Source organism: Poecilia reticulata, chromosome 6 (genome assembly GCF_904066995.2).
Source record: "Poecilia reticulata chromosome 6, P_reticulata-male-v2, whole genome shotgun sequence".
Taxonomy (NCBI): Eukaryota; Metazoa; Chordata; class Actinopteri; order Cyprinodontiformes; family Poeciliidae; genus Poecilia; species Poecilia reticulata.
The window spans coordinates 26,417,667-26,432,281 of NC_088835.1; the positions used below are offsets into that span (position 1 = coordinate 26,417,667).

Sequence of the window (14,615 nt, forward strand, 5' to 3'; positions counted from 1 at the left end):
TGCATTTTTCATGTGTCATGTCTGCTGACTGAACCAATAAAAACCGACAACCACTCACCGTTTGCATGTCTGTACTTTTTTTTTCCCTTTTTGTAAACATTGCCTCATTGATAATCAAGTTCCTTCAACTACTTCTCTCGGTTTGGGTCTTATTTTTAGCAGGACTGCCACAATGCGCATGTGCGCAGTAAAACCAAGGTGGGGCAAAAAAACTTGAATGTTTGTGACGGGGAAAATGAGCAGGACCGCCTGAAAGTGCACTAAATTTAGTCTGCTTCTCTTGTACCTAACCACTGCCTGCTTAGTTACTTCTGCCTGCGCAATTTTACTTTTTATTTATTGCTTTGTAATTTTAAAGCAGGAGAACCGGAACCGCGTAGGGCTGCAGAAAACCTTTTATTTGGGGGAAAATAATGTTGACAGGAGTCGCAGCATCGACCCTCCCGTTTGCTTTTACTCCGGGCTGCTGAACTTTCCGAACAGCTTCAGCTGTATTTCCCTCCTTCCCTATCAGACAGCTGAGGTGTTGTTTGGGGGAAGCTTCAACCGGGTGTGAGAAGGACTTTATAGGCTGTTCTCCAATGAACAAGGACGCCGAAAAATAGCTGACACGACCTCAAAACACTTGGTTTTACCTGCAAACAGGTGAGGTAAGTCCTTATAAAGCTACAAATGTACCAATACGTGCACATCAGTTCCTCTAACATGATCATTGTGCGGTGGAAATACATGATTTCAAGTTTCGTTAAAGTTGTTTTAACGCTGCAGTTGAGCTTAAATCGCCCCCAAAGTGAATGGAAATCAGACGTTTTTGTGCTTTTTTCTGATCTGACGTGGCTTTTGTTAACATCCTCCTTCAAATTTCTGCCACTTTCTCTGACTTCCTGCCGTTAAGAGGCCGCTTCTCGCAGCCCAACTTTTTTCTTTTTCCTTTTTTACTGTGTCACAACATGTTGCTGTAGGTGTTGTTACCAACTGATCGTCTGCTTGGTCAGCATTTATCAGCCTTCATCCATGGATCAGCTCCAGGCTGGAGGTTTGAGATCCACAGAGTGATGCTGGGTTTGAAGATAATCTATCCCGGCAATTTTTAACTTTTTATTTTATTTTATTTTATTGGCGATGCAAGCAGCTGCGAAATGATGAGCTGTGCAGCGTTTCTCAAAATACGAAGCGCTGCTTTTTTGTGTGTGTTTAATTTTAAAAAAGTGCACAGATGAAAAAAACCGACAGGTCTGCTTCGCCTTCATTTGAGACGATGACGTCACAAGAGGCGCAAGAACCGAGCTGGTTTACTAGATTTGGTGAATATTGTGAGGGATGAGTGACCCAACACATTTCAACACAGATTCAGAAGAATTTGAGTTACAACAATCAGTTTGACTCCAATCACTCCAGAATAGATAGATATTAAAGGTTAACTTTAATATCTTTTATGAGTTTTTTCCCTTCTTTTTTGTGCTTAAGTCATTTTAAAAATAGATCCACTCTGTAATCTGCTTGTATCACCTTAAATAGTTGAACTCGTACTACTTTAGCTAATCCCAACATCTTCTGTCTTTGTGATGAATGAGCTATGGCATTTTTCTTTTTACCTTTTTTTTTTATTTCTTCTGGTGTTCACTGGTTGCTGCATTGCAGATCCATGTGTGTCACGGCTCAAAATTTATTTCAAAAACAATTTCTGCAGGTCGTGCAAACAAATCTGATCCATGTTTTGCTGCAGCTGCATAAGACAAACGCATACATTTAATTAAAAACGTGCAAATAAAAGGGCTAAAAATAAGAGAAATACTCATCAGATGCATGCAAGTGTGGAAGTTTGTTTGTGGAAAGGTGTTTTCTTATCTGGATTAAATACAAATTTACAACCAAATAGACAAGCCGACATGTTTGGCTTCATTTAAAGTGAGTTAAGTTGATGCTAAAGAAAATCAAATCTGGCCAGTGGCTTTAAATAGAAAAACAACCACAGCAAAAGCATTTATAGAAAGCAAAAACAAAGTAGGAAGCTGGTGAGTCTCTGAAATAAACAATTTTATTTAAATTTTTTTTATGAAGTCAGAGGTCTGCTGATGCTGCCACTGGGCTTCTTTAACTAGGCCCTTTTGTTCAACACTGTTCAGAGCTGCAGAAGCAGATCAAGCGGGTGAAACTAGATGAAACCGCAGCAAAGCATCAGCAGTGCAAGATCTGCACATGCAGCGCTGCAGAGCAAGGAAGAGTCCGTCCGTCTGCTGCTCCGGCGTGCATCCTCGACTTATATGGCGTTTTTGTGACGCGTTGGCAGCTTGGTGAATCTCCGTGACCAAATGTGCCGGTTAAGCTGTGGCACAGCTGTAAAATGCAAAGTTAATGACAGTCGTTGATTTTTCTGTTCCTGCTACTCCGAGTTTGGCTCCATTTATGTTTAAAAAGGGAAATGTTTTAAGTTCATACACCGTAATAATTTACATTCTGATCTGAATTTGAGCATCATAGAAAAATAAGTTAGTGTGGGCTGTTAATGATAATACAATGAAAGATTGTGTTGCTAGAAAAAATACTTCCTCTCTGTGATCTGAGGGACAGTTTGCTGCTGGCGTGATCCAGCAGCAGACGCAGAGATGATTCCTTCTCTGAGGAAAACATCTGGGAGCTGCTGCACTGTCCTCTTCATTCAGCTCTGGAAAAGATCCCTCTGCACTGAACCCCATGAAAACCTCCTGGTTATTCCACCTAATACTGATTCCTGAACAGTTAAACATTAGCATTGATGTTTCTAAATGAACATGAACTTGTTTTTCTGCATTATTTAAAGTCTGAAAGCTCTGCATCGCATTTCTCATTTTCTGCTAATAAATACTGATGTTTTCGCCTGTACTTTCAGAAACATGTCAGTTCATAGAGTAAAAGGACAAAGTTCATTTTAGTCAAACCTATATATAAAAAGTAAAATCAGATTAATTGATTATTTTAAGTGGCCTCTCCATTTTTTCCAGAGCTATAAATTTGACAAAATCAGGTAAAAGCACAAAAGCTGTGGAGTGAAAACACAATTTAAAAACCACATGAACTCTTTATTTCAGCTCATTGCTGAAGCTGCATTGGAGTTTATATTAGCTTAACGTCTCAATATGAGCCTTAAAAAGTCTTAAATACTTTAGGAATTTTCATGTTAAATCTTAAATTTGTACATTTCTACATTCATTCATTTAATTTTTTTGTTCAAACTGAAACTTTCGCCCAAATTTTCTCCCTTTGCTGCTCCTGAAACTGGTTTTTGGTGTAAATCAAACTGAAAATATTATTTTTTTTAATGTTCTCTAATGTTAAAAGTTATTTAATAATTATGTAAGTTAAAAGCTGTTAGATAATTTGTTTGAATGTTAATCATTTAAGACCACTCAAGACTTTATTATTTTATTATTATTATCTGTTGTTTTGTTTATGCACTTTGGATACTTAAAATGTTTTCTGTGTTAAATATTTCTTAAAGTGTAAAATGTATTGAGAATGCTTTATTATGTTGCTTAAAAATGGTCTCAAAGCAACAATATTATCGTTTATCTCGATAACTTTTGGGACAATTTATCATCCAGCAAAATGTGTTATCATGGCAAGATTGTTTGTTGACACTCCAGTAAAATAAAAAGCAAAACTTTAAATTATTGTTTTATTGTTGCAGCATAAATTCACATCAAGAAAATTATAAAAATACCAACTTTAATTTTAATTTTACGTTTTATTATTGGTATTACAGTAATCAAACCTTTTCAATGTTGGCTAATAACAATGTAATCTCCCGTATTAGTAATTCTTCAAAATGGGAAAGACACGAGAACACAGTTTTAAACCAGCGCAGTAAAGGAACGGCTATGAGAAATGTTCCCACAGTTAAAGTCTAAAACAGTTTTAATGATTCAATAACTTTATCTTGTTATTAAACACTGTGAAGAGGACTGTAAAAAACCACAAACTGCATCTGAAATAAATCAAGTGTCATTAAAACAGAGACAGAGATAAGTTTTATCTAAGATTTAAAAGAGTTTGAATCTTTCTACCTGCCTCCTAAAAAATAAAACAAACAAAAAAACATTTGCTTACTTTTGGTTTGATGGAACCAAAAGAGGTGATTTTGGCAAACAGTCGAAAAGAAAACAGCTTAATATTATTGTCTTGATGAATAAATTACTTTATTGTTATATTTACTTACTTTGCCTGTTTATGGTTCATGATTTTCTGTTTGTTTTTAATCATCTTTCAAAGGATAATTAAGTAATTTGATTGTTTGGTGTGTTAAGTGTCTTTCACAAGAAACGGTGGCACCAGAAAACCTTAAAATAAGTGGTTGTGATGGAGGCTTGGTGACTCTGGAGACATTTTAACCTTCCTGTAAGACAAACATCGGCCTTCGTCCAGTTTGCTTTCTCACAGTTTTAAGCTTTTTATTTATTGCCCTCAATGTAAATATGGGTGATGTTAGGAAAGTAGCAACATCAGTAAAAATGCTTCCTGCTTTAACCCCATGTTGACAGTTTCTTCAGTCAGAGGCCTCTTCAAATTCACTTTAACACGGACTGCTACAGGAGATAGCCGTCACCGTCTACAATAACTCTCTAATTTGACGAGTTAAACTTAAATATTTAAATGTTAAAGAACTAGATTTTTTAATTCAAGTATTTTTAAATATTTGAATTAAAAAATTCAAGTATTTTTGAATTTAATTGAATTTGAATGTTCTCACATCTTTCCTATTTACAGTGGCTGACAGAAACATGCTTTCTTTAAAAAGCATTAAATATTGTAGGGGCTTACACATTAAATTCAATTTTAAAATGAAATGATAAGAATGTTTTAGTGATATTTGTTGCACAGAAAGGGTAAAATTATTGTTTTATGATTGTGAGAAAAACATTTTGTTGTGAGCAATTCTTCATTTTCTGCTGCTGAATAAATGTGCCCAAATTACAGGTTGAATTTTTCCAAAAAAAGTAAAATAAAATTCAAATACAAATTCCAGAGTTGCCATTAATTGATGAGAGGATATTTTAAAAAGCACTAGTTATTTTTAAAAACACAATCTTCTGTCTTTGATTTTATCTTATAAAATAAATTGTTTGAATGAACTTTGACTTCGGTTTGTAAGTGCAACACCTGAACTTCTCAGCACTTTGTTTGTAATTTCTAATGTTGCTTTGCTCTCATTTAGTATTAAAACATCTTAAAATATCCCTTTTGAGCCAAAGCAGAGTCATGATTCTTCAGCTCAGATTTTGTCTGCGGATAGTTGAGGGAGTGGCAGATCCCAAAAACAAAAAAAGTCCAGAGAAGTCGGTTCTGCATTCCTGTCCCGTCTTGCTTCATGCAGTCAGTTTCTCTGATCCGAGCAGATCAGACATTCACTGACTTGCATAACACAAACCATAATGTAGAGTTTCACTGTGAAACGCTGCATTATTACCTCTATAGTGTGGAGTGTAAAGACGTTCGTAATCCTGCAGTATTATTGTGAAGTTTAATTTATCGTTTTTGCCCGTGTGCCAAATTCGAGGCCCAGGGGCCAAGTCTGGCCCGCTGCAGCGTTTCATGTGGCCCTTTAGGCTCTGAATGACATCAACAAGTCCCTCCAGTTTCTCACAAATCAAATAAGTGACCGCTGCCTCAGCCTTACTTGATATCAAGTTATAGTCCGTAATTAATATGGCGAGTGATAAAAAGTCACATTTAACATCAGGGGAGTCAAACTCATTTTCATTTTGCGCCAAATCAAAAACACTGAATGTTCTTAAAGGGCCAGTTGCGCCCAAATGTGTTGATAAAACTGTTAAAATGTCAATAAATAGCTGTTCCTCAGGACTTTGCAATCAAAATAGCAGATTTTGTGGTGCTAATTTAGAAATATTTGTAAGGAATTTTTGTACGATATCTACGCTAATGTGTGATGTTAAATGTGTCGGTTAAACTCAGCATTTAGGTGACTGCAATGTTTTAAGTTTCTGAAAATCCAAAGAAAATGTGTGAATCTGTTGATTTTGTGTGAATTTTGCAGATTTGTGAGAAACTGGAGGGACTTATTGCTATAATTCGGAGTCTATAGGGCCACATCAAAAGCTATGGCGTGTCAGATTTGGCCCCTGGACCTCGAGTTTGACACATGTCTTACATAATCCATTAGCACAAATATTATAAAAAATCCTTACAAACATGTCTAAACTGGAACCACAAAATCTGTAATTTTGATTAAAGAAACTGCAGAATCCTGTGGGAACATATATTTATTAATATTTTAACAGATTAAATGGTTTTAATTTAATACATTCTGGGACAAGCGACTCTTTAAGAACATTCAGATTTTCAATACAGCCCAAAATGAAAATGAGTTTGACACCTCTGGCATTAAATATGGCAGCGTTTCCCCACAGTTGGACTCTGTCTTGAGAAGAATATGTCACATTTTCACTTGAAGCTTCTCGCTGTCCAGACTGATGGTGATGGAAACTGGACCGACTCACAATGATCGCCTTGTGAGCTTCCCCGAAGGGAGATTCACTCAGCTGCCAAAAGCTTTTGCTGGAATAATCTATTCAGTTTCCTGAAAATTAAATCGAAGACAGTGTGGCAGCTTTAGCCGCGATGATTTATTTCATCCTTGCTGTGATTCCAGTTCAAATCCACTCATGTTCCAAAATGTAAACTTTTCCCTGGAGAAAAGATCCAGAGCGACAGAAATCAACATTATTTTGGGGGTAAAGCTTTCTTTTACATTTTTAAATAAATGTTTAAACACATCTAGAATAATTTAACAAAATCGTACAAAGTATTTCTGTCTAGTTTCTTGTGAAAACATCTTAAAACAAGACTAAATTTACAGCAAGACATAGGAGCTTGTTTTAAGTCAATAATAGATTATTTCAGATTATTTCAGTTATAACAAGACATTTTTCCCATCTTATGAGTGAAAATGTTTTCCATCAAAACTAGAACTTTTTAAATCAATATTCAGGAATTATTGAGCTGAAAATTGTTAGTTTTGTCTTATTTCAGGTGTACTGTTTAAGAAATTTGGACTCAACATTAGACAAAAAATAGTTTTTTGTAGTTTTCTTTAATATTGACCCCTTTGATTCTTTCCTAAATGTTAGTAGCAACATTTCTATTAACTTTAAACACTTATATTACGTGTTTCAGCATCAGCAGGTTTCACATGGGTCTAAATATAAACCATGTGCATTTTGTGTACTATAAAGTCCGTCGCCCTCTCCTGCAGTGTGTGTGCTGCTAATGCTGTGTTGCATAATAACTGGTGCAAAAGGGTAAAGGCGTGCTTCAAATAATTTTTACTACCCAGCTATCTTTAGCTGAAAGTTCATGAACTGCCTCCAATTGGTAAAGAACAAGTATTAGCTGAATTTATTAACAAGTAGGTTGGGCTGCCCTGCCGTTGTAGCCACTTGAAAAGCGTTCGGCATTCTGAGGTGAGTGAATCATCATCACTTTAGAGAGGATCTGAGCAGAGCAGCATCAGAATAAGTGACATTACTGAGGAAAAGTCGTCAGCTTGAACTGCTTCTCCTTCTGTTTGGATGAAATCTCTTCCAAAAATAGAAAACAATTTTTATTTTTAAAAATGCATGTAAATGCAAATGTAATTTAAATGTTTTAGAGTGGCGTCTCAAGTCTGCAATGTTGATCAAATATAAAGACAATCAATAAGTCATTGAGCCATTATAAATAGTAAATATTGATTACATTTAAAAATCCCACTAAGTCGTGATAAAGTAAATTACATAACATTAAACACAATATGCAAGAAAAGTAAAAAAAAAACTATCTAAAAAAATATTCTTACTAAGTTTTGTGGCATTTAACAAATAAAAATATTTATGCTAACTGACCAGAAACAAGACGTTTAATCTGATCTAACTTCAGGCACTGACAAAAAACAAACGTGTGTATGTCTTTTTAAAAGGTGCATAATAAATATGTGGTTTCAGCTGTAAATAGCGTTTTCCAAATGTAGGCTTATAGTCAAGCGTTAGATTGCACTTTATGATAAAACGGTGTAGTTTCAATATCAAGGACTTTGAACAGAAATCAAGCACTTTCCAAACCTTTAAAGCACAAATTCAAGCTTTTTCAAGGATTTCAAGCCCTGATTCGGTTTTTCGGCTGATGATCATGATGTGAAGTTCGACAGAATATCTTGCCAGTGCGTATAAAATGATCTTTTTGAACCTTCTCAAACTCGTATGTCATAAAACACAACGCAGTCGAGCTATAGAGGGTCCTTAAACATGGCAGACTATAAAGTGTGTAAAACTGACTCACATTGGCGTTTGAACTTGGCATGTGGCTGCAGCCTCCATTATCCAACTGTTTCAGACTAAATGTACTGAAGCAGAAAGCCCAAACACTAATTATTCTGCAGCTCTCCAGATAATCATCTTGTGATTTCCGTCTCATCAGCGATAACAACCTGAAGGTTTGAAACCGTGCTGCTGCTGTCTGTTGAACATGTGAACCTTGAAGGTTTTACACTTTCTGGTCATGACGGTGTGCTGCAGCCATCTGTGTTCAATTAACTTTAGTTTATATTGTGCAACTGGCTGCAGGAGTCATTCCAGGGCGATTTAAGCACCAAAGAAGATGATTCATTTCCAGTTAAGTAAAGTATTATAATCCGTTTTAAATTAGTCATTAAAGTTTTATGTGACTTTGTGATTAAAGATAAATGACTGTGAGTAAAAATACAGCAGATGTGCAGCAATAAAGGAAAAAAATAATGAACATTATTGAATTTCTCAAGAATTCCTGCAGTATTACATTTAGTAATATGTTGCTATTTTGATAGTGGTGATTGTTGTTGTCGGTACTCTGATCGTTATAGGGTAACACAAGAATATATGACGCTAATACTTTCTGGTTAATTAGCCGCTAGGGTAGCGCTTACAGTTAGCGTCTTAGCAAACTTTCATCTCTGCTTTCATAATAAGAGTGGTATGTAGCGCTACTTAAAGAGTAACAAAACCCCAAATTACCTTTTTCTTTTGCTGAAAAACGGTATAAATTGGTCCTCCGTGGTGTTATCTTCATGTTTATTTACAAATTGTAACATTTAAAAATGCGATATTTGGCCTAAAACCGTCTCAGTGCTGCCCTCTTTGGGTTGAACGTGGTTATTGCAGTTGAATTTTCTCCCGCCCCCCTCGTGTTGTCAGCAATAACGCACAAAAACGTCAACAGATTTGTCTCTAGATTTGTCCCTAGATTTGGCACTAGAAGCGTCTGAAATGTCACTAAATATAACGACCAAGTTGGTAAGTTAGCAACAGCGTTTCCCGCGTTTACCCTCTCTATTGGCCACGCCCCTCTACGTCTCATGGCTCCGCCCACTGTGGTTGAATTTTTCAAACACTGTCTGAGTTTATGTATATTATTAAGTTTAAACTTTTAAAGGACTTTCAATGCAAGTTTTAAGGAAGCATTGCATTAAAAGTTTTTTTTTTTTTTAACCAAATGTTAATGACAACAGCCGTAAACATTCATGAAGACTCCTCCATCTTCATGACAGGTGTTATGTCACCCCTTCAAATAATGTGTTACCAAAAACACCATCTATTATTGGCAGAAAAATTCTTATTATTGTTATGGTGTAAAATTTAAATGCTGTTATAATTAAAGCAGCTAGCGTCACTGGAATGCCGTAGCGGTTTATAGATGAGTCAGATTGAGGAGGGAGGGGGTGTTGAGGGCAGGAAATGCATCCAGATCCTCAGAAGACAGCTGCAGTTTTGCATCAAGAGGTCAACATCCGTTACAGAGAAACTATGGTGAGAGACAGCCGTCTTTGTGACTCGTGAGAATTACGTTTTGCACCAGTAAAAACCAGTAAACTCTCAGTATTATTCATGTTTCAGCGAAGGGAGTGCAGGCTGTGAGGAGGGGAATTTGTGATGTTTTCTGTCTGGTTTCTAAGCAGCCTGTGACTGTGACTCTGGGATATCATGCAGGAAGCTGACATGCTGAGGGATGTGACCTCATGTAAAGTGACGGATTATTAGGAGCTGAATTTTCCTTTAGCACGGATCGTTGAGCTACTTCACCTCCTCGTGGGAACTGAAAGAGGAAGAGAGGAAGTGGGGCTCTGAGAGAGGGGAGGGGGGCGTATTTTGCATGACATTTAACTACGACGCCGCTGGTCTGATTGGTGGCGTGTGCATGATAGGAGCGCAGAGCCTGCAGGGAATGGAGTCCCTAACGTCTGGTCATCACACGTCTGGAGTCCAGCGCTGGTGGAGACTTGAGCCTGGGTTTTATTGCTAAACACGATCAAAAATCGACTTTTCTCCCATTTTTTAAAATCCTGAAAATCAATTTCTGTGTGTTTGTAGTCTCTCTGGAATCATGGAAGCTGCTCTATATTTACATGGCTTACGTCATGGAAACTTGCGCACTAGTTGTGAAAGTGTGATTGTAAAAAAAAAGGCCTGTTGGTTCTGCTTTTCATACGAGCAGGTTATTTTTACCAGCATTGTCAGATCTGCCTTTACAGTGCATTCAAATGATAACTGGGTGGATGATTTGAATTGTCTCGCGTCTCTGAGCTGACTAAAAAGAAAAAACTATGACGGACAAATTCAATGTCTTCCTGAAATTTGCTTGTGGTTTGTAGGTTTTTCAAGCAGAGCCTGTTTTGCTCATTTTTCTCTTCTTCTCTGCAGGTACCAGCTCTGATGGTAGCAGGGAGAACACCTCACCTGTGAGAGGATCCAAGAACCTCACCATGACAGAGGTCCAGGTAATTTAGAAACCTTGACCTCAAACACTGGCATTTGTCAAAATTAAAACTTATTGGAAAACTTTATGGGCATAAGGCTGACAGAGCAGCTGCCATAAACACGAAGGAGTGTTCATGAATGTTTATGACTGCTGTGATCTAGTGTCATCTGGTAAATAATGACACTTTTTTATTTAATGCAAGTTTTAATTCGATTTTTAATTTATTAACACATAAAGACAATTACAAAGTTGGCCTTTCATCACCTGAAGAAAATTTCCACGATTAGAGAAACTCATCTTTAGACGCATTGATGACACTGTTTTTATTCAGGCATCTTCACAGATCTGAATAAAACATCAATCAGAAAGATGCACACTGTAAAACATTTACAGGTGGTTTAAGTTGAAAATGAAAGTCCACCTGCTGCCTGGAAAATGTAATTTAAGTCACAAGAAAATTGTTTTGGTTTTAACTCAGAAATTAAAGTTCATGAAGTTGATTTAACAACAAGAGACAAGTTGTCTAAACATTGTTTTTTAACCTCATTAATCTTTTAATTGTGAGTTTTAACTAAACATCTGCCTTCACCTCATTAAAGAGCCACATTTCTCTATTATTTTACTCACAATATCAAGTTAAAATAAATATTTATTTTATTTTAGAATAATTTAAATTCTTGTTTCAAACTGCATGAACAAAATTTCTGATCTGATGATGAATTTTATTAAACATTCCAATGAATTCAGCTCAGAAACATTTAGTGTGATCAGGACATTATCCTCAAGCTTTGCTAACTGAGAATTGCATTAAAATGAACATTTAATAAAACACCAGAGTCAGATCAACGTGACGCACTTCCACCTCAGGAGACAGAAACATGCTGCTAAGCATTCTGGGAAATAGCTCCCACTCCTGTCTTTCTCTTCTTTCAGTTTTTTAAGTGCAAACCTAAAAACTCAGTTTATTCAACTCTTGGAGGTTTGAATAAATTAATAAAAAGTTAACAGAACTTACTGCTGCTGTAAGTTTATCTTTCACAAACTCACATTTAGGTTCAAAATCTAAAACTGGATAAATTTATTTGACTTAAAGAGTAAAAGATAATGGACACAACTAAATGTGGCTAAAATGTTTTACAGTGCAGCTGATCCAAATGCTGCTGCTGGAGTTCTGACTAAAACCAGGAAGTTAGAGAACATCACCCAGTTCTAAAGTCCGCTGGTTCCCGGTAGCTCAGAGAATGGACTTTAAAATCCTGTTAGTTTATAAATCACTGAACGGCTCAGCACCACAACACATCAAAGGTCTGCTGTTGTCATAGCAACCTTCCAGAACCTCTCAGGTCTTCTGGTTCTGCTCTGCTTCCTCAGAACCAGAACCAAACATGGAGGAGCAGCATTCAGCTTCTAAGCACCACAAATCTGGAACAAACTTCCAGACTGCAAACTGCAAAACAGCCGAAACACTGAGTTCCTTTAAATGTACACTAAAAAACCCACTTGGTTACAGTTGGCTTTGAAACATAATAAGTTAAACATTAATCAACAATCTGCCGTGTAGCGATGGCAAAATATAATGCTTCAATTGTTGATTTTGTGTTTTTATGACGTCAAGCACTTTGAACTGTCTTGTTGCTGAAATGTGCTATAAAAATAAATGTTATTATTGACAGAATGACTCTTAACGACAACAGTCATAAGCATACATTAAGACTCCATCATGACAGCCATTATGTCAGGTTATGAATTCATCCTGAGTTTCTGACCCGCCGTCTCCGGCCTGATGTTTCAGAGTCCGTGGCCGCAGGGCACAGAGTGCGTGGCGAGGTACAACTTCAAAGGCACATCAGAGCAGGACCTGCCGTTCAACAAAGGAGACGTGTTGTCCATCATCATGGTCACAAAAGTAAGACTTCACTCCCACCTGTCAGGGCAAAACATTCCTCCTTCGGATGACATTTTCCACTGCTGACATTTGTGTGTTTCCAGGATCCAAACTGGTACCAAGCTAAAAACGCTGCGGGCCAAGAGGGAACGATCCCAGCAAACTACGTCCAGAAAAGAGAAGGAGTGAAATCCGGAGGCAAGCTGAGTCTAATGCCGTAAGTGAACAGGTTACTCAGGGTTCTGGAAGGGCTTACGTCATTATTTTTACAACTTTCACTTTGTGTTGGGGCTTGTAGCGCACCGGGTTTATTTTCATCATGTCCATGTTTGACACAAAAGGAAAATTACACAAATCAGAGGAACCAAGAGTGAAGTCGAAAGTGACTTGGATTATCAAAATCTGCACCTAAATGTCAAATATGCTCAAGTGTTTGTCGCTGTTCTGCTAATGTCGAAAAAACACAGTTTCGCAATTGCTGTGTTTTCATTAAATGAGAAATTAAATTAAAATCACATGTAAATAAGGTTGTGATACGTCATGAAAAATCCTGGTGGCGACGGATGTAAATAGTTGCATAATATATATTCATAATTCAGCCATCGATCATCATCTATCAGCCAATCAGAAGAGAAGTCAGGGTTTTATTGAGGCGTCGGAGTAAAAAGCCCCTTATACTCTGCAGCAGCTACGTGTGCGGTGTTTTGGGGAAATTGTGATTTTACAGAACATGTTTAAATAACTCATACATTTCTATGAACTATCCGATAAAAACAAAAACAAACCATCATCCTCCTGCCACTTCCTGTTGTCTTCCTTGTTGCTTTTGACAGTAGTAACATTCTCCTGTCTCCATTGCAGTTTTGCAAAATACGTCTAATTTGTTGCGGCCAACAAAGCTGCTCCTTCTAGCATAAAGTTTTGTAGCGTATTTATTTTCATCCATCCATTTTCTAACATCTTTGTCCCTTGGTGGTGTCAGGAGGTGCTGGTGCCTCTCCAGTGAACGTTTCAGGCGAGAGGCCCTGGACAGGTCGCCAGTCTGTCGCAGGGCAACACAGAGACGCACAACCATGCACACACACACACACTCACACCTAGGGGAAATTTAGAGGCCATTTAACCTGACAGTCATGTTTTTGGACTGTGGGAGGAAACCGCAGTACCCGGAGAAAACCCACCATGCACAGGGAGAACATGCAAACTCCATGCAGAAAGACCGGGGCCGGGAATTGAACCCAGAACCTTCTTGCTGCAAGGCAACAGCTCTGCCAACTGCGCCACTGTGCAGCCCAGAATTTATTTTCATTTAATGTAAATAAATCAATGGAAAAGACATGAAAACACCAATTTGCACCCATTTATTGTTAATGGAAACACAGATTGTGAATAGCACAAAGTCCAACCAAGCAGGAATCAGTGATTAAATAAAGAGCAGGTTGTGATTTATCCAGACGATGAGAACAATAACGGGGACACTTAACAAACTGAAACACCACTCAGAAATTTTAAAGCACCACCTATAACTTGCCACAGTGATGATTTCCTACTTGACTAATTAAAAGAATATAAATTGTAGCAGTAGTCATTTCTGCTCCAGTTCTGACCAGCATTGTTAATAGTATTTGCACAGTTGGTCACTAGAATAGTTGACTTTGAGTTGCAGACCTTCTGCTCCAAATCCTTCTGCAGTTTGTTTTCAAGCTGATGGACAGAACATTAAAACACTGATATGCAGTCAAATACTCTAATTAATGTCAGACTCAGATCATATTCGAAGCTCCTGTCAGAAGGTAATGTTTTAATTTTACCAACATGTTTTGCAGTAATCCAAAGATAAATCAAAACATGCAAAAAGCTGGTCAACAATTGAAAGGGTCTCATTGTTGTGAAGATGTTTTCATTATTTTATTATATTTTCAGATCATGAAATGATATTTTCATGACCTCAGAACATGATACGGTTCCG

The 14,615-nt window shown here is 37.2% G+C and overlaps 1 protein-coding gene across 2 annotated transcripts in view; it reads left to right on the forward strand.

Moving 5' to 3' along the window:
- Nucleotides 1-177: 177 nt before the first annotated feature.
- Nucleotides 178-14,615, forward strand: part of LOC103466413 (tyrosine-protein kinase CSK-like) — a 28,780-nt gene continuing 14,342 nt past the window's right edge. The window contains exons 1-4 of one of the 2 annotated variants that reach the window (XM_008411952.3): nucleotides 178-650; nucleotides 10,704-10,780; nucleotides 12,554-12,667; nucleotides 12,751-12,863. In XM_008411952.3, coding sequence (XP_008410174.2) covers nucleotides 10,766-10,780; nucleotides 12,554-12,667; nucleotides 12,751-12,863 — 242 coding nt within the window. In that variant the 5' untranslated portion in view covers nucleotides 178-650; nucleotides 10,704-10,765. The remainder of the gene's footprint in view (nucleotides 651-10,703; nucleotides 10,781-12,553; nucleotides 12,668-12,750; nucleotides 12,864-14,615) is intronic. The other variant, XM_017305104.2, reaches the window with a different exon arrangement.